The following is a 17,528-nucleotide window of genomic DNA, read 5'->3' on the forward strand; positions in this document are numbered from 1 at the left end:
TGGCGGGTGGGGCACACGGTTCGTGCTGTGGGGCAAGGCCCTGGGTGACTGAGGTTTGCCCTTGGGAGTGAGCGGCCTGCGCACCGTTGGCTGCAGATAAAGCCCTGAGGGTCAGGGTCGGGCAGGTTGGGGCCGTCGAGGCCTGTTTGCCTGGGCAGCGAGGGCATTGTCCGGGTGGGGTAGGGACCGCTTTGGGTCCTAGGGAGCAGGGAAGGCCTCCCGATGGCAGACAGCCTCACCCCATCCTGCTCAGGGTTGCGCAGGGGTCCTTGCTGGGGCCTGGGTCCCAGTGAGCTCATGTTGCTCTGAAGGCAGAGACTTCCTCTCAGCCTCAGTGTCCCCAGGGTCCTGCCAGGTGTGTCTGCCTGGGCTTTGCTCTCACTGTGATCTCAGTTTACCCACAGAGTCATGGCAGCCCTGTCCTGAGCAAGCGTGTGGCCTGTCTGTGAAATGACAGCAGCCACTGGGCAGCGAGAGGCCCATGGTGCCCACAAGTGCTCAGGCGCCCGCCTGCTCCCAGGGAGCGCCCACTCCGAGGCTCTGTGGGCCCAGGTGAGCCTCCTCTGTGTGCCTCCCCCAGGGCTGCTGGTGGCCTACTGTCACAGGTTCGACATCCAGGTACAGTCCTCCAGAGTATACTTCGTGGCCTGCACCATCGGTAAGTGCCTCGGTCGAGCCCATGCTGGCCACTCCGGCTCCAGCCCCGCCCTGACTCAGCCTCTGTCCTGACCCTGACCCCAACCCCAACCCTAACTCCAACTCGAACACCATAACCATGACACCCTAATCCTAAACCGTAACACCCTAACCCTAACCCCTGGCCGCTCTGGGAGCTGGGCTCGGGTGGCTGGGCCTGTGCCTGGGCCTGTGCCTGCATCCCCCTCTTTCTCATTCTCCCTGGCTTCCATTGTTCTGTTCTGTTCTTTTCCTTTTCTTTCCTGTTTTCCTCTTTTTGTCCTTTTCTTCTTTGCTTTGTCTTCTACTGTTTCGGTTGTTATGAAAGTGTTTATACAAAGTGCCGTTTTCTGTTGACCGACATTGTTTTAAGAAATGTCCCCCCACCACAGCCGGCCCTAAGAAGCTGTGGTGCTTTCTGGTTCACGGGCACGAGGGTGAGCCACCTCTGCTGAGCCATGCCCTTGACCCAGGCCCTCCACGTGGCTCCCTAACGTCCACTCCCAGGGCCAGGAGAGCTCAGGCTGGCCTGCAGGGCCCTTTGGTTGGTGGTGGTCCTCTCACCCCTGCTTCCTGCAGCTGCAGGTGACCCTGGCTTTCCCCTCGCCCCATTTTACTGTCTTCATGATTATCCTTTAAAATCACGGCTGAGGCCGGGCCCAGGGGCTCATGTCTGTGATCCCAGCACTCTGGGAGGCTGAGGTGGGGGGATTGCTTGAGCCCAGGAGTTCAAGACCAGCCTGGGCAACATAGTAAGACCCTGTGTCTGCAGAAGAATACAAAAATTAGCCAGGCATGGTGACATGTGCCTGTAGCCCCAGCTACTCGGGAGGCTGAGGTGGGAGGATCACTTGAGCCTGGGAGTTCAAGGCTGCAGTGAGTCATGATCGGGCCACTGCACTCCAGCCTGGGCAACAGAGTAAGACCCTGTCTCGAAAAAATAAAATGAAAGAAAAAATAAAAACACAGCAGCAGAGATTTCTCTCTCCTGAAGCATAATTTGTCAAGTTGTCCCTGTAATTCCTGAGATCGAAGCCACTGAGATTTTATAGGCGCCAGACCTCTCCGTTTGTCTCTGCGTCTGTCGATGATGGCTGATGGACACGTGGATGGTCTAAAATGGACCAATAGGGACGCTCCCTGTGGCATGGTGTCAGAAATACAGAGATGAGTATTAGAAAAAGTGCCAGGAGCAGTGTGCTTGCTGGACACAGCGGCTCTTTTTTAAGAATGTTCTAGTAAAAAGTTAATTTTCTCAGAGCTTTATTTTGAAATTTTAAATGACAGTTGCAGGGTTGGTACAGAGAACTCCTGTGTGCCCCGTTCTCAGAGGGACTGGTCATTTCCTCACATTCGCTTGATTCCGTTCTCTCTCTCTCCACACACTCAGCGCTCTCCCATGTACTCCACTTGGCCCTCCCTAGCCATGGGTTCCGCAGCTGTGGATTCCACCAGCTGTGGGTTGAAAATATTTGGGGAGAAGAAATTGCATCTGTACTGAACATACCCGGATTTTTTGGGCCGGTATTCCCTAAGCAGTGCCATGGGACAGCCACCGCCCGCAGTGACGTCGTGTTTGTATTTGTAGGAACCTACAGGGATTTATGGTTCGGCAGGACGTGTGTGGGTTCTAGGCAGACACTGCACCCGTTTACGTCAGGGACGTGAGCAAGGGGGGTCCTGGCAGCCCTCCCCTGCGGGTGCCAAGGGTGGCCATGTGCACGTTTGTGTACTTACACACATACGTAAATCACAGGCTGTGTTCTCAGGGGACTGGGGCACCGCGCCGGTGGGGGGACACCGTGCCCCTTGACCCCAGACCTTTCACTGGGTGTCTCCTGAGAACATACTTGATGCGCCCCCAGCTTGGTGTCCAAGGGTTTTCTGGTCAGGCACAGGCTCACCTTCGGCTGATTTTCTCAGAGGTTCATAGAAACTGCATCCTGGACATGTCTTGCAGCCCCCGTCCGCTATCACGTCTGCCTCCCGCTGTCCTGCAGCTGTCCCAAGCCTGCCCCTGCCTGTCCCTCTGCTTGCCCTGCCCCTTCCGTGTCCTCGGTGACCCTGACGCCCCTCTCACTGGCCCCGCTGGGGCAGGGTGGGAGTGCGGCCCAGGAGGTGCCGGAAGGATCCATGTACTTCGAGGAGCCTGTGGCCCTGCTGGCTGAACCCCCGCTCTACCTCTCCCGTCCTTGCACACCCCTGCCCTCCACTGCGCCCAGCCCGCTCGCATTCCTCCCAGGGAAGTGGCTGGTGGCCCCGGCCTGCCTGGCTGAGGTGATGCCTCCTCTGTCCCCACAGCCTATGGCGTTGGCCTCCTGGTGACGTTCGTGGCGTTGGCCCTGATGCAGCGTGGCCAGCCCGCTCTCCTCTACCTGGTGCCCTGCACGCTGGTGACAAGCTGCGCCGTGGCACTCTGGCGCCGGGAGCTGGCCGTGTTCTGGACGGGCAGCGGCTTTGCGGTGAATACCAGTTTGCTCTGACTGTGAGAAACAGTCGCCTAGTGAGCCGTAACTAGAGTTCAAGTTGAGTGAGGCCTCCAGCCACAGCAGCCCCGCGGCCGCGACGGGGTCAGGGTCCCGGCAGCGTCTGCTTTGGGTGTCGTGCGCGTGTGGCGCCGGTGGACGGACATGCTGGGTGGGACCCGGGGGTGCCCTGTCCTTGCTAAAGTTGCTTCCCCCATAACGGTCACTGGCGCCCCACTTGTGTGGGCATTGGGCATCCGTCGTCTCTCCTGCTGAGCGCGAGGCGCCCGACTGGGAGTGGGGCCGCAAAGCCCTGTGCGAGGGGAGCAGGCTGGCCCTGGCTGTGGAAGCCCTGTCCCCTGTCCCCTGTCCCCCTCGGCGAGGCAGGGGGCGGCTGGCAAGGGTTAACCGTGCGCGTTGCAGGGAGGGCTTAACGCCACGTCCGTTCTGCTTTTGTGATTTTTGTAAATGAGAAGTGGGTGGGACCCCCCTTCCAATGGGCTGTGGGGTGCTTAACCAAGAGGGGCGACTTCCTGGGTTCCCGAGACTCAGGCACATTGCGCCCGAGAGCTGCCCCCACCCCTCCGGGCCGTGCCTCTCGGAGGCCATGACCACCCAGGGAGCAGCCCCACGCCGCAGGGCGATCCTCAGGCTGTTGGGCATCGGTGCAGCTCCTCCCGTAGCCGGCCTCCCTCTGCGGGTGATGCCGCGCTTCTCAGTGGTGCCCGCCGCGTGTGGTGGTCCTGCATCATGTTTTTGTGGAAGTTAAACCACACCCATCCTGTCGCACTGGTGTGATGCATTGGGTCGAGCTGTGGTTCCAGGGCCAAGCCGGGCTCATGGGTCCCACAGATGGGACCATGGCCTGAGACCAGGCCCGAGGGAGAGGTCTCCTGGGGCCAGCACCCCCACCCCAAAGGTTTCCCCATTCTGATGGGTATTTCAGAAAGTGCAGAAGCCGAGGACCAGGCCCCAGGGCCGAGAGACGGAGAGTCCGGGCTTCTCTTTGGAGGGGCTTTGCACAGCTCCCAGCCTCTGCTGGCCTTGGGTTCCCCTCCCACGGCCCCTGTGCAGATGGACGGGGTCCTGGGTGCCCATGGGCCATGGAGCCGGCCCCCTCCTTGGGACACCTCTGCTTGTCCCAAGCCTGGGTCCAGAGCCCCTGGGGATGGTGCCGCATTTTAACCCTGCCCCCGTGGCCTGCGGGTGCTGGGTGTCGTGGCCCCTACCAGGGCCCTCCTCTGGGTCCCTGTCTTCTCACCTCTGCCTCCCTTCTCCTGTAGAAAGCCCTACCTCCATCTCCGTGGGCCCCAGCGCCAGCCGACAGCCTGCAGCCTCCCAAAGACTCGGCCACACCGCTGTCCCCGCAGCCACCCGGCAAAGAACCAGCCACGCCTCCCCAGCCTGCGGAGCAGCCCCCAGAACCCTGTGTGCCCGAGGAGACGGGGGCTGGAGCCGCCACGCGGGAGCCTGGGAGCCCGGCTGAACCCGAGGGCCGGGACCAGGCCCAGCCGTGCCCGGTAGCCCAGCCTGGCGCCTTGGCCTAGGGGAGGGGTGAGACGCTCGCTGCCGTGCCCGCCATACCAAGATGTTGGGGCTGCCTGGCGCCCGCTGGAGACAGACGGACAGATGCCTGTCCCCGGCACTGAGGCCTGTGCTGTCCCCACCCGCCCCAACATGGTGCTCATCCTTGCCGAGACCCCCGTGGTCCGTGCCCGCGCCCAGCCCAGCTGCCCCGGCTGCACGCCTGCTGCTCCAAGCTCGCCCGGCTGCCACAAGCCCTCTGCGGGTCCGTCCTCCTCCCCACTGGAGTCCGTCCTCGCAGGCCCTGCCCGGCCTCTCTGCAGACCCTCAAGCGCCGTCTGCATGAGTGAGCAGGCGTGGGTGGACTCTGGCCGCAGACACACTTGGTGCTCACCGGCCGCTTCGTCCTTCAGGTGACCTTCCTCCCCACGGCATCCTGTTCTCGGGCGGAGGAGCAGCTTTGTCTCCCAGAAGGCATCGCTTTTCCCTCTCGAGCAGATCGGAGCCCCTGGGAGGTTTGGAAGCCACCTCCAAGCCTAGGACACGGCCTGGTGGCCGGGGCGGCATCTGGACCCTGACGCTGACTGAGACAGGCCTGTGGGGCAGGGTTTCGGGGTGTGAACGAGGCTGGCAGTGAGTGGACAAGCTGTTCCCCTGGCTCAGGCCCCGCCCTGCCCTCAGCCGGAGGCACCTGGCCGTGCCTGCACACTCCTCCCCGTTTTAATAAACAGTCGCAACTTCTAGAAGTCCTGCTGGTGCCACCTGGTGGGGTGGACATCTCAGACTGCCCGTCTGACTAGCAGGGGTAGGCGCCAGGGAGGCTGGATCAGGCCCTCGGGGGTCCCTGGGGCCCTGGGAGGGAGGGACTGGGCTGCGGGAGGTCCTGGCTGCTCCTGGCACCCAACCTCACTCCCCGCGTGGGCCCTGTGTTGCTTTTCCGCCGAGAGGGGCTTGGGCCTGGGTTCTCCCTGTGGCAGCGGCATTGGTGCGTGGTTCTTAACCCTCTGGACCCAGCATCTAGGAGCTTCTGGAACCCACGAGGACATCTGCCACTGGCGTGGTCTACTCACTGATGAGGTTCTCCTGACTCCGGGGCAGAGACGTCCATGCAGGAACTGACTGAGGCGTGGCCCCAGGCCCTGGCATCCTCTGCTCGCTGACCAAGGTGTGGCCCCAGGCCCTGGCATCCTCCCCTCGCTGCACGTGGTCACTTCCGAAGCAGCGCTCCCTGTGGCCGCAGCGACAGAGCCTGCACCCTGGCTGTCTGCGGCACCAGGGCCCCAGCTCCCGCCTGCCACCCGCCCTGTCCACGCAGCCTCCAGACTCGAGTCCAGAATCTGTTTCTGTCAAGTCAGTCACCCCCAGCTGCACACGGGGACGCTGAGCGCTGCGCTCTCACGGGTCTGTTCCCGTCAGAGGGTGGCAGGGGTGAGCCCCGATCCCTTCCAGAGAATACCAGCTTCCCAGGGAGTAATGGCACCTTCACTGAAGCCATTTTGTACATGGGGACAGGGTGGGGACCTCTCTTTTTTGGTGTTGGACGTTAGACCATTGGGGAGGGGTTCAGAGGCGGCGGTCCTGTCCTTGACTCCTCTGTCCGTGTGGCCTTGCTGCCGTTCAGTCTGATCATTAAACACAGCTTTTGATACACGTGGCCCGGCCTCTGCCTCTGCAGTGCGTGGCTTGGAACATCTGCTCCGTGCAGGTCCCGGTGAACAGAACTGAGAGCTGGCAGGCCGCCTGGCTGTCCTGCAGAGGACGGATGGGAATGGCCACTGCAGGGCCGGCCAGTGCTGTGAGGTGCCCAGTGTCCCTCCCGTGGGCTCTGCGGGCCGCGTGGTCCCCGTCACGCTTCTCAGCTCTGCCACTGTTGCTGGAAAGCATCACAGATCATGTGTAAAATGGGCCAAAATGCTTTTTAAAAATTAAAATAGAGATGGGGTCTTGCAGCGTTGCTGAGGCTGGTCTCGAACTGCTGGGCTCAGGTGAACCTCCCGCCTCGGCCTCCCAAAGCGCTGCAGTGACAGGCGTGAGCCACCACGCCCGGCCCCCAGATGGTTTTGTTGCCAGACCCTGTAACTGGAATTGTATAGCATTTTCACATCTCAAAATAGTTTATTATTATTTTTTTCTCTTTAAAAATGCAAAGAGCTGTCTTAGCCGCTTCGGGGCAAGGTTTGGTTTCCAGCTGCTGCTCACTGGCCCCGGGCCTGTGGAAATGTGGGTGATGGATGCGGGTTTGTGTGTGGGCCGAGGAGCTAGTGAGCCCTGAGCATCTGCCCGGCATCAGGGACTGTGTGTGTGTTGTTCTAGTCTCACCAAGTTCTCCACTACATTAGAGAAAGTGAGTCCCAGGCTGGGCACGGTGGCTCACGCCTGTCACCCCAGCACTTTGGGAGGCTGAGGCTGGAGGACTGCTTGAGCCTAGGAGTTTAAGACCAGCCTGGGCAACGTAGCAAGACCCCGTCTCTACAAAAATTACCTGGGTATGGTGGCACACACCGGTGGTCCCAGCTGTTCTGGAGGCTGGGGTGGGAGAATTAGTTGAGCCCAGGAGGTCAAGGCTGCAGTGAGCTGTGATCACACCACCGCACTCCAGCCTGGGCGACAGAGCGAGACCCTGTCTCAAAAAACAAACAAGCCGGGCGCGGTGGCTCAAGCCTGTAATCCCAGCACTTTGGGAGGCCGAGACGGGCGGATCACTAGGTCAGGAGATCGAGACCATCCTGGCGAACACGGTGAAACTCCGTCTCTACTAAAAAATACAAAAAAACTAGCCGGGCGAGGCAGCGGGCGCCTGTAGTCCCAGCTACTCGGGAGGCTGAGGCAGGAGAATGGCGTAAACCCGGGGGGCGGAGCTTGCAGTGAGCTGAGATCCGGCCACTGCACTCCAGCCCGGGCGACAGAGCCAGACTCCGTCTCAAAAAAACAAAACAAAACAAAACAAACAAAAAAAAACCCAGCCAGCCTCTGAGGCTGCATGACTGTAAGGGATCAGAGATGTGGATTCCTGCAGGCCCTGAGCCAAGCCACGACTGCCTGGCAGTGTGACGCCCTTGGCCTTAATGTGAAACAAGGTAAGGACACAGTGGGAGATGGAGGCTCAGGCCTTACCACTCACAGCAAAGCTGAATTCAAACCCACTGGGGACGGGACGGCTTAATCACGGAAAGCGAATTCCAGAATATTTGAAGTCACAAGTATGTTTCGGTTTTTTGACCTGAGCAGTTCATCGATGCACTCCAGAAGGAGCACCCCGGATGGCCTTTCCACAGGGGAAATCACTGCTCAGAGACCACCTAGCAATGGCTCTGAACACTCCTCCCCTGCGTGCCTCTAGTGGTGATTCGTCCTGTCCAGGAAAAGAAAAACTCGCTATGTCATTAGCTCCGGTGGACTTGAGCCCCAGGGCTGAAGGTTACAGTCGGGACTCAGTGCCTGGAGCCCTGGGCTGACACCGCCTCCACCTGTGACCACCTGCAGTGGTGGGCAAGTCCCTCCGCCTCTAACTCCCTGTCGTCTGGAAAGCGGGTTAGTCATTTGCACCCACTGCAAGGCGTGGCGGCCGGAATGCCACCAAATCAGCCGTCTGGTTGGACGCTTAGAAGCAGTCGTGACTTTTGTGTTAGTGACACACTTGGTTCAGGAAGACAGAAAGCTCCTGCCAGGCTCAGCAGGTGTCCAGGCCCGGGGGTGTGTACACACCCTGACTGTCCGGGTCACACACCCCGGGATGTCGGGTAGAGCTGGGGAAATGGAAACAGCCTGCTCCTTGGCACTGGGGGGGATATTTTGTTTCTTTTCGCGGAGAGCACACCTCTGTCTTGCAGTTTAAGTTACAAAGTGGAATAATACGGTAACAATAGTGATCTTCTTTCACTAGGCTGACCAGAGCTTACAAATTTTTTTTTTTTTTTTTTTTTTTTTGAGACGGAGTCTCACTCTGTCGCCCAGGCTGGAGTGCAGTGGCCGGATCTCAGCTCACTGCCAGCTCCGCCTCCCGGGTTTACGCCATTCTCCTGCCTCAGCCTCCCGAGTAGCTGGGACTACAGGCGCCCGCCACCTCGCCCGGCTAGTTTTTTGTATTTTTTAGTAGAGACGGGGTTTCACCGTGCTAGCCAGGATGGTCTCGATCTCCTGACCTCGTGATCCGCCCGTCTCGGCCTCCCAAAGTGCTGGGATTACAGGCTTGAGCCACCGCGCCCGGCCGAGCTTACAAATTTTTTATCCACCCACCCATTTATCTAACCATCCACCCATCCATCCACCCATTTATCCAACCATTTGTCCACACACCTGTCCACTTATTTATCCATCTGTTCATCCACACACCCACCCACCCACCTATCTGTTCAGTTATCCATCCATCCATCCACATACCCTTCATCCACCCATTTATCTAACCATCTATACACACACCCATCCACCCATTTATCCATCCATCCATCTACCCATTCACCTGTCCACCCACTCATCCATTTATCTACCCGTCCATCCACTCATCATCCACCCATCCATTTATCCAACATCCATCCACACACACACCCATCCACACACACCCATCCATCCATCCACCCACCCATCCACACACCCATCCACACACCTATCCATTTATCCAACCATCCATCCACCTGTCCACATACCCATCCACCCAGTTACCAACCATCCACCCAGTTATCCAACCATCCATCCACCCACCCACCCATTCATCCATCTATCCACACACCCATCCATCTATCTACCTACTCATCCGCCCATCCGTCTCCATCGATCCACCATCCATTTGTCCATCCATTTACCCATCCACACATCCATCCATCCATCCATCCATCCATCCATCCATCCACCCACCCACCCACCCACTCACCCACAAACCCACCCATCTACACACCCATTCATCCATTTACCCATCCATCCATCCACCCATTCATCTACTCATCCATCCATTTGCCCATCCATTCACCCACCCACTCACCCATCTATCCACCCATCCACCCGTCTACCCATTCATTCATCCACCCACCCACCCATTTACCCATCCATCCACCTATTCGTCTGCCCACCAATCCATCCATCCACGTGCCCATCTAGCCATTCATCCATCCACCCACCCATCCACTCATCCATCCATTTACCCATCTATCCACCCATTATTTACCCCCCACCATCCGTCTACCTATCCATCCATCCATCTACCCATCCATTCACCCAGCCATCCAACCACCCACCCACTCATCCATTTACCCATCCACCCATCTACTCACCTACCCATCCATCTATCCATCCACCCATCCATTCATCTACCCACTCACCCACCCATCCACACATACACCCATCTATCCATCCACTCATGTACCGTCCATCCGTCTGTCCATCCATCCATCCCTCCCTCCCTTTCTCCCTCCTTCCCTCCCTCCATCACTGAACCACCCATCCACACACACTCATTCACCCACCAGTCATCACTGCCGTGTGCCAGGTCCTCTACTAAGCACCCCCTCTGGCCCAGGCAGAGAGCTGCTATAGCTGCACAAGGAACCAGGACTCAGTGTTTGGGGCCAGGTGGGAAGTCATCAGAAGGTGAGAGGGTGGAATTCTGGAAAGAGTCCACCAATGGCCCTGAGAAATAGAGGAGGGGGTTCCCGTGGGGTCACAGACTCTTCTCCACACAGCTCAGAGAAGGTTAGAAATGCCTCTTGGGAACCAGCCGCAGCCCGCCGCCCAACAGGAGGGTGGGCAGGAGAATGCAGCAATGGGAGGTCCTGGATGTGGAGCCCCAGCTTGCATCCCAGGAGCTGGATGACTGGCTCTCAGGGCTGTAGCCACCTGTCCTGCCTAAAAGGAGGTGACAACTACTTTTGTAAGGCCATCATGAGAACCTAGTGGAGTCCCTGCTGAGTGCTGGGCACACAGCACATACTCAATAGACTGGATCATTCTGCAGGCGGCTGGGGAAATGGGGACCCAGGAGGTGGATCCTCCAGGATTGCTCTCCCTGCATAACCAGGCTTGGCTCCCCAGGGCTTGCAGCACTTCTCAAAAGCAAATCACAAAAGCAAGGCACAAAGACGTTGCTGCCAATGCTAATAAAATGGGGCTGGTCGCTCACAGTTCCAAAAAAAAGATGTCCCCAAAGTATCTTGAGATAAGAGATGAGACGGTGGTTCTAACGAAGTGCACCGTCTCCTTCGACGGCATGGAGGAATGTGAACAACTTCGTGACTAAGCAGGAGAGGCAGCCAGCGAGGCAGCGGGTGGCACAGTCAAAACCAAGGCCACCCAGTCTGACCATGAGGGAGAGAAACACCAGACAAACCCACTTGAGAAGTGTCCTGCCGAACACCTGACCTCCTTCCCCGGGAGCGTGCAGGGGTCGGAAACCGGAACGTGACCTCCTTCCCCGGGAGCGTGACCTCCTTCCGCAGGAACGTGACCTCCTTCCGCAGGAGCGTGCAGGGGTCAGAAACCGGAACGTGACCTCCTTCCCCGGGAGCGTGACCTCCTTCCGTAGGAGCGTGCAGGGGTCAGAAACGGGAACGTGACCTCCTTCCCCGGGAGCATGCAGGGGTCAGAAACGGGAACGTGACCTCCTTCTGCAGGAGCGTGCAGGGGTCAGAAACGGGAACGTGACCTCCTTCCCCGGGAGCGCGCAGGGGTCAGAAACGGGAACGTGACCTCCTTCCCCGGGAGCGCGCAGGGGGGTCAGAAACGGGAACGTGACCTCCTTCTGCAGGAGCGTGCAGGGGTCAGAAACAGGAACGTGACCTCCTTCCGCAGGAGCGTGCAGGGGTCAGAAACGGGAACGTGACCTCCTTCTGCAGGAGCGTGCAGGGGGTCAGAAACGGGAACGTGACCTCCTTCCGCAGGAGCGTGCAGGGGGTCAGAAACAGGAACGTGACCTCCTTCCCTGGGAGCGCGCAGGGGTCAGAAACGGGAACGTGACCTCCTTCCCCGGGAGGAGCGCGCAGGGGGTCAGAAACGGGAACGTGACCTCCTTCCCCGGGAGCGTGCAGGGGTCAGAAACGGGAACGTGACCTCCTTTCCCGGGAGCGTGCAGGGATCAGAAACAGGAACGTGACCTTCCCCGGGAGCGTGCAGGGGTCAGAAACGGGAACGTGACCTCCTTCCCCGGGAGCGCGCAGGGGGTCAGAAACAGGAATGTGACTTTCCCCGGGAGCGTGCAGGGGTCAGAAACGGGAACGTGACCTCCTTCCCCGGGAGCGTGCAGGGGTCAGAAACGGGAACGTGACCTCCTTCCCCGGGAGCGTGCAGGGGTCAGAAACGGGAACGTGACCTCCTTCCCCGGGAGCGCGCAGGGGGTCAGAAACGGGAACGTGACCTCCTTCCCCGGGAGCGTGCAGGGGGTCGGAAACGGGAACGTGACCTCCTTCCCCGGGAGCGTGCAGGGGTCAGAAACGGGAACGTGATCTCCTTCCCCGGGAGCGTGCGGGAGTCAGAAACAGGAACGTCTGGGAAACTGCAACAGCCCGGAGAGACCCAAGGAGACGCAACGCCTCAATGCCATGTGGGATCCCGGGTGGGGCCCTGAGCAGGAAACTGGGGGAAACTGAGTAAACCGGAATCAAGTGTGGACTCCACTTAACAGTGATGCATCAGTATTTGTTCATTGATTGAGACAAATGTATCCCACTGGCCTGGATGCCGGGAACAGGGGGCCTGGGATGTGACACACGGGAGTTCTGAACTATCTGCACATTTTGTGGGAATCTAAAACTCTAAAACGTTTAGGCTGGGCAGGGTGGCTCACTCCTGTAATCCCAGCACTTTGGGAGGCCAAGGTGGGAGGATGGCTTCAGCCCAGGAGTTTGAGACCAGCCTAGGCAACATGGCAAGACCCCGTCTCTATTTATAAAACAATTAAAATGTTTTATTAAAAAAATACTGTAGTTCCATCATCCCGGGCAACATGATGAGACCCTATCTACTAAAAATACAAAAATTAGTCTGGTGTGGTGGCAGGCTCCGGTGGTCCCAGCTACTCCAGACGCTGAGGTGGGAGGATCACCTGAGCCTGGGAGGTCAAGGCTGCAGTGAGCTAAGATCGCGCCACTGCACTCCAGTCTGAGCGACAGACAGAAAAAAAAAAAAAAAAAAAAAAAAAAAACAGCACACACACACAGGTTACACCAGCTCCCTAGAAAATGCCCTGGCCGGGCGCGGTGGCTCAAGCCTGTAATCCCAGCACTTTGGGAGGCCGAGACGGGCGGATCACAATGTCAGGAGATCGAGACCATCCTGGCTAACACGGTGAAACCCCGTCTCTACTAAAAAATACAAAAAACTAGCCGGGCGAGGTGGCGGGCGCCTGTAGTCCCAGCTACTCGGGAGGCTGAGGCAGGAGAATGGCGGGAACCCGGGAGGCGGAGCTTGCAGTGAGCTGAGATGCGGCCACAGCACTCCAGCCTGGGCGACAGAGCGAGACTCCGTCTCAAAAAAAAAAAAAGAAAAGAAAAAAAAGAAAAAAAAGAAAATGCCCTTAGCACCTGCCCTCAGGGCTGTCCTGGGCGCACCCCTCCCTGCGCCCTGTCCCGGGTCACCTGCCCAGGTGGGCCCACCTGCCCACAGCGCCCACTCTGCCGGGACCCCCCCACCCCATGGCTCCCGGCGGCGGGGCCCACTCCCATCCCTGGCTACCCCCAACTCCACCCGTCCCCATCGTCTTCCATTCTGGGCCGGCTCCCGCCAGGGGTGGGTATCCAGGGTGGAGGTCGCAGAGCCCTGGGACCCCTGTCCTCCGGAGACCCCAAGCCTGGGCGGCACCTCTGGCCCGTCGCAGGCGTCGCCGGGGAAGGGGCTTGGCGGGGGGCGGGGGTGAGGGCGGCTCCCCCACCCGGCTCCGCCCCACTCCTCCCTTCTTCCAGCCCAGGGCCCAGCTCCAGCTTCTGCTCCGCTTCGGGGCCGGCGGGATCTGGGCAGCAGCGGTGCAGCCTCGTCTTCCGAAGTGCGGTGAGTCGCGGTCGCCCCCGCACCTCAGAACAGCCCCCGCTTCCTCCAACCCCGTTTCCCAAGCCCTGGGGTTGTGTGGTCGCCTCTGGGGCTGGGTAGACATGGCGGGGTTGTGTAGATGCAGCCAGGCTGTGTAGACACCACTGGGGTTGTGTAGAGGCAACTGAGGCTGTGTGGACGCCACTTGGGTATGTAGACATGGCCGGGTTGTGTAGATGCGGCCGGGGTTGTGTGGATGCAGGTGCGGTGTGTACATGTGGCCAGGGTTGTGTGGACTCAGGTGCGGTGTGTAAATGTGGCCAGGGTTGTGTGGACTCAGGTGCGTTGTGTAGATGCAGCCGGGGTTGTATGGACTGACTGGGTTTGCGTGGACGCAGGTGCGGTGTGTAGATGCCGCTGGGGTTGCGTGGGCGCAGGTGCGGTGTGTAGATGCAGCCGGGATTGTATGGACTGACCGGGGTCGCGTGGGCGCAGGTGCGGTGTGTAGATGCAGCCGGGATTGTATGGACTGACCGGGGTCGCGTGGGCGCAGGTGCGGTGTGTAGATGCCACCGGGGTTGCCTGGGCGCAGGTGCGGTGTGTAGATGCCGCCGGGGTTGCGTGGATGTATCTAACCTGTGTAGATGTGGCTGAGGTTTGTAGATGAGGTCAGCCTGGGTAGATGCGGCCAGGGTGTGTGGAGGTAGCTGGGATTGTGTGGATGCAACTGAATTGCCTAGATGCAGCCTGGTTCGTGGAGGGGCCTGGGACGACCGAAGCCCTCCCCATCCCCATCCGCACCCAGAGTCCTCCTTTCTTTTCTACCCGTGAACTTCACCTAAAGCAAGAATCAAGCATCAGCCTGGAGCCCTCTGGGGTCAGGAGCAGCAGGAAAGCGGCTGACAGCTACTGGGGTGGGGTCTGGGGTGGGAGGCCAAGCTGGGGTGGGAGGCGAGGCTGGGGTGGGGAGCAGGGCTGGGATGGGAGGCGAGGCTGTGTTGGGAGGCAGGGCTGGGGTAGGGTGTGGGGCTGGGGTGGGGTGTGGGGCTGGGCTGGGGTGGGAGCTAGTCTGGGGTGGGGTGCGGGGCTGGGATAGGGTGCTGGGGTGGGAGCGAGTCTGGGGTGGGGTGCGGGGCTGGGATAGGGTGCTGGGGAGGGGTGGGAGCGAGTCTGCGGTGGGGTGCGGGGCTGGGATAGGGTGCTGGGCTGGGGTGGGAGCGAGTCTAGGGTGGGGTGCCGGGCATCTGACTGGAGCATCTCCTCCTGCTCCAGTTCTCATCCTGGGAGCACTTCTGAGTAAACACACACAGGGACGTTTCAGGTAACAATTGGAGAGTGAAAGGCCTGAGATGAGGTTGGTTATCGGCATTTGCCCTGGGGGAGGGTCCTCCTGGATTCAGTTAGCCCGGCAGGAACCCAGGCTGGGGACCTTGGCGTTATCCCCGAGTGACCAGGAGTGACCCACATTCTGGGAACTGGGGAGGGGTCCCAGGACAGGGTCTGTGCTCAGGGGTCTTCTGTGGCCCGGGGACCTTCGGTTTCCCTCCCTCATTTTATAGGGGGTCAAACCAGGCTTCAGACCCAGGCATGGGCTCCCGGGGTTGCCAAAGGTTTTGGGGACTTGCCAACGGCCCCAAACACCTTGTGGTCTGCGTGGTGGCCGCCGCCTTGCAGGTCAGGGATGCTCTGAAGGACAGCTGTGGTCCTGACTTCCTGACCTTTCCTAGGGCTCGGCCGGGCGGGGCTGTGTGAGATTCTGGGTGAGGTGGCTGTGTGGCTGTGTGTGATTGTGTGTGGTCTTGTGATTGTGTGTGATGTGTGGTTGTGTGTGGCAATATATATAATTGTGTCTGTGGTTGCGTATGGCCGTGTGTGATTTGTGTGTGATTGTGTATTATGTGCGTGGTCATGCGTGATTGTTTATGTTGTGTAATTGTGTGATTGTGTATGGTGTGGTCGTGTGTCATGTGGTCATGCGTGGTTGTGTATGGTGGTGTAATTGTGTGGTTGTGTGTCCATGGCTGTATAACTGAGTTGTACGGTTGTGTGGTCATGAGTGGTTGCGTATAGTTATGTTAGGATGTTTGTGTGATTGCATAGGATTGTGGTTGTGTGAGATCGTGTGGCTGTGTGCGGCAATGTGTGTCATTGTGCCTTGTGATTGTGGCGGAGGGGTAATTGTGTGTATGGGTGTGTGACTGCATGTGTGAGACCGTGTGTGGTTGCGTGTTGCATGGGAGGTTCCTGCAGCTGTGTGGTTATAGCATATGGTTGTGTGTGTGAATGCATGATGAGATTTGTATGATTTTACGGATGACTTTGTGTGGTTGTGTATGGTTGTATAATTGTGTGTGATTGCATATGATTGTGGCAATGTGTGTAACCGTATCTGTGTGTGACTGTGTATGGTTGAGTTGTGACTGTATCAGTGTATGACCAAATGTGTGAAGTTGTTTGGCTGTATGGTCATTGTATGTGAGATTTGTGCAGTTGTGTTGTAATGTGTGGTGTGTGGTTGTGTTTGGTTGTGTGAGGTTGTGTGTGGTTATGTGTTGTGTGTGGTTGTGTGGTTGTGTTGTGTGAGGTGGTGGTTGTGTGTGGAAATCCCCCCTTCCTAGTCTTCTCATCTGGGCGTGGGGATGAGGGTCCCAGTGCTCAGGCTGGCCTGACCAGGGGGTAATTGGACCCTGCAGAGCCTCACGGGGCCTGCTTGTCCTGCCACAGGGAATGGGAGTCCGTGTGTGCCCCGCTGCACACAGCGTGTGAACGTGAACCGGGGACCGTGCGACCCACTGCACTTTGGGTCCCATCCCTAAAGAGCATTCATGCACACTCGAAAGTTCCCTTTGAGAATTTGGGATATTTAGGGTGTAAAATATGGAGCTTGGAGAGTCCTTAGGCAAAAGGTGTTGGTGGTCGGTTGCCCAGGCTGTGCACTCTGTCTGCTGGTGCGTGGGCTTGCAGGAACGCTGGAGCATGGGAGTTCAAACCCTGTTGTCACTGTGGTTGGTTAAGGGCTTTGCGGCGACGTGGAACCATCGTAGACGGATCCCAAGTGAGGGCAGAATGAAGGCAAAGGCGTTGCTTCTCTGACAGTGGACACATGGGTGCAGATTTGATGTAGGAGCTGTTGGGGAGGGGTGGGGGGACAGGCGAGTGTGTGGGAGTGAAGTCACGTGATTTCCCCGTGCATCTGTGCGTGCAACTGTGGGTGGTGGAGCTGGTGCCTGGGGAGGCAGGACTGGACCCTGGGCACCGACACTGGGGCAGGGTTTACAGCTCCTGGCCCTGTGTCCCTCGGTCCCCAAGGCTCACCTGGCTTAGCTGGGGAACATAACAGAGAAGCTGCTCAGCAACGTGGAAGAGTCACTGAAATTCCAAAAACTCTGTGTGTGTGTGTGTGTGTGTGTGTGTGTGTGTGTGTGTGAGAGAGAGAGAGAGCGTGCACCTCAATCTCCTCCTCTGTAAATGGGCATACTGATATTAGCTGGACCTGCGTACCCTGAGATTATTGGGAGGGATGGATCAACTCTCGTAAGCCTGTGAGCCCTACACCAACAGGACGCTGTTTGGACCCAGCACCTGTAGTCCCAACTACTCAGGAGGCTGAGATGGGAGGATTGCTTGAGCCCGGGAGTTGGAGGCTGCAGTGAGCTGTGATTGCACCACTGTACTCCAGCCTGGGTGACGGAGTGAGACCCTGTCTCAAATAAATAAATAAATAATGAAAGATGGAGAAAGAGAAGAAATTTAGGAGCCCAAGAATGAAGCTGAGGCGAACCTTGGGGTTTCATTGAAGTTGATGGTTGAGGCAGCCCCGCAGGCTGTTCTGAACCACTGAGGTTTCTATGTGTGGCTCTGAAATGGACGCAGAGGATAACATATTCTGGGTAATCCGCTCATAACTGCGTAAGAGGC

The 17,528-nt window shown here is 58.6% G+C and overlaps 2 protein-coding genes across 3 annotated transcripts in view; both read left to right on the forward strand.

Annotated features, from left to right (window-relative positions):
- Positions 1–7: 7 nt before the first annotated feature.
- LOC139360320 (signal peptide peptidase-like 2B) lies at positions 8–6,318 on the forward strand. Of its 2 annotated transcripts, XR_011617643.1 has the most exons (4): positions 8–658; positions 2,977–3,137; positions 4,424–4,929; positions 5,078–6,318. XR_011617643.1 is itself a non-coding variant. In XM_071087101.1 (3 exons), exons 1-3 carry the CDS (start codon positions 451–453, stop codon positions 4,685–4,687), a joined length of 633 nt encoding a protein of 210 aa, XP_070943202.1. In that variant the 5' UTR covers positions 8–450; the 3' UTR covers positions 4,688–6,318. The 2 variants fall into 2 exon arrangements, 1 of the variants encoding a protein (XP_070943202.1); XM_071087101.1 differs by having other exon boundaries at positions 4,424–6,318.
- Positions 6,319–13,546: 7,228 nt separating this feature from the next.
- LOC105487238 (transmembrane serine protease 9) overlaps positions 13,547–17,528 on the forward strand; it is a 63,381-nt gene continuing 59,399 nt past the window's right edge. The window contains exon 1 of the mRNA XM_071087078.1: positions 13,547–13,631. The gene's annotated coding sequence lies outside the window, so the exon portion shown is untranslated. The remainder of the gene's footprint in view (positions 13,632–17,528) is intronic.

This window comes from Macaca nemestrina, chromosome 20 (genome assembly GCF_043159975.1).
Source record: "Macaca nemestrina isolate mMacNem1 chromosome 20, mMacNem.hap1, whole genome shotgun sequence".
Lineage (NCBI taxonomy): Eukaryota > Metazoa > Chordata > Mammalia > Primates > Cercopithecidae > Macaca > Macaca nemestrina.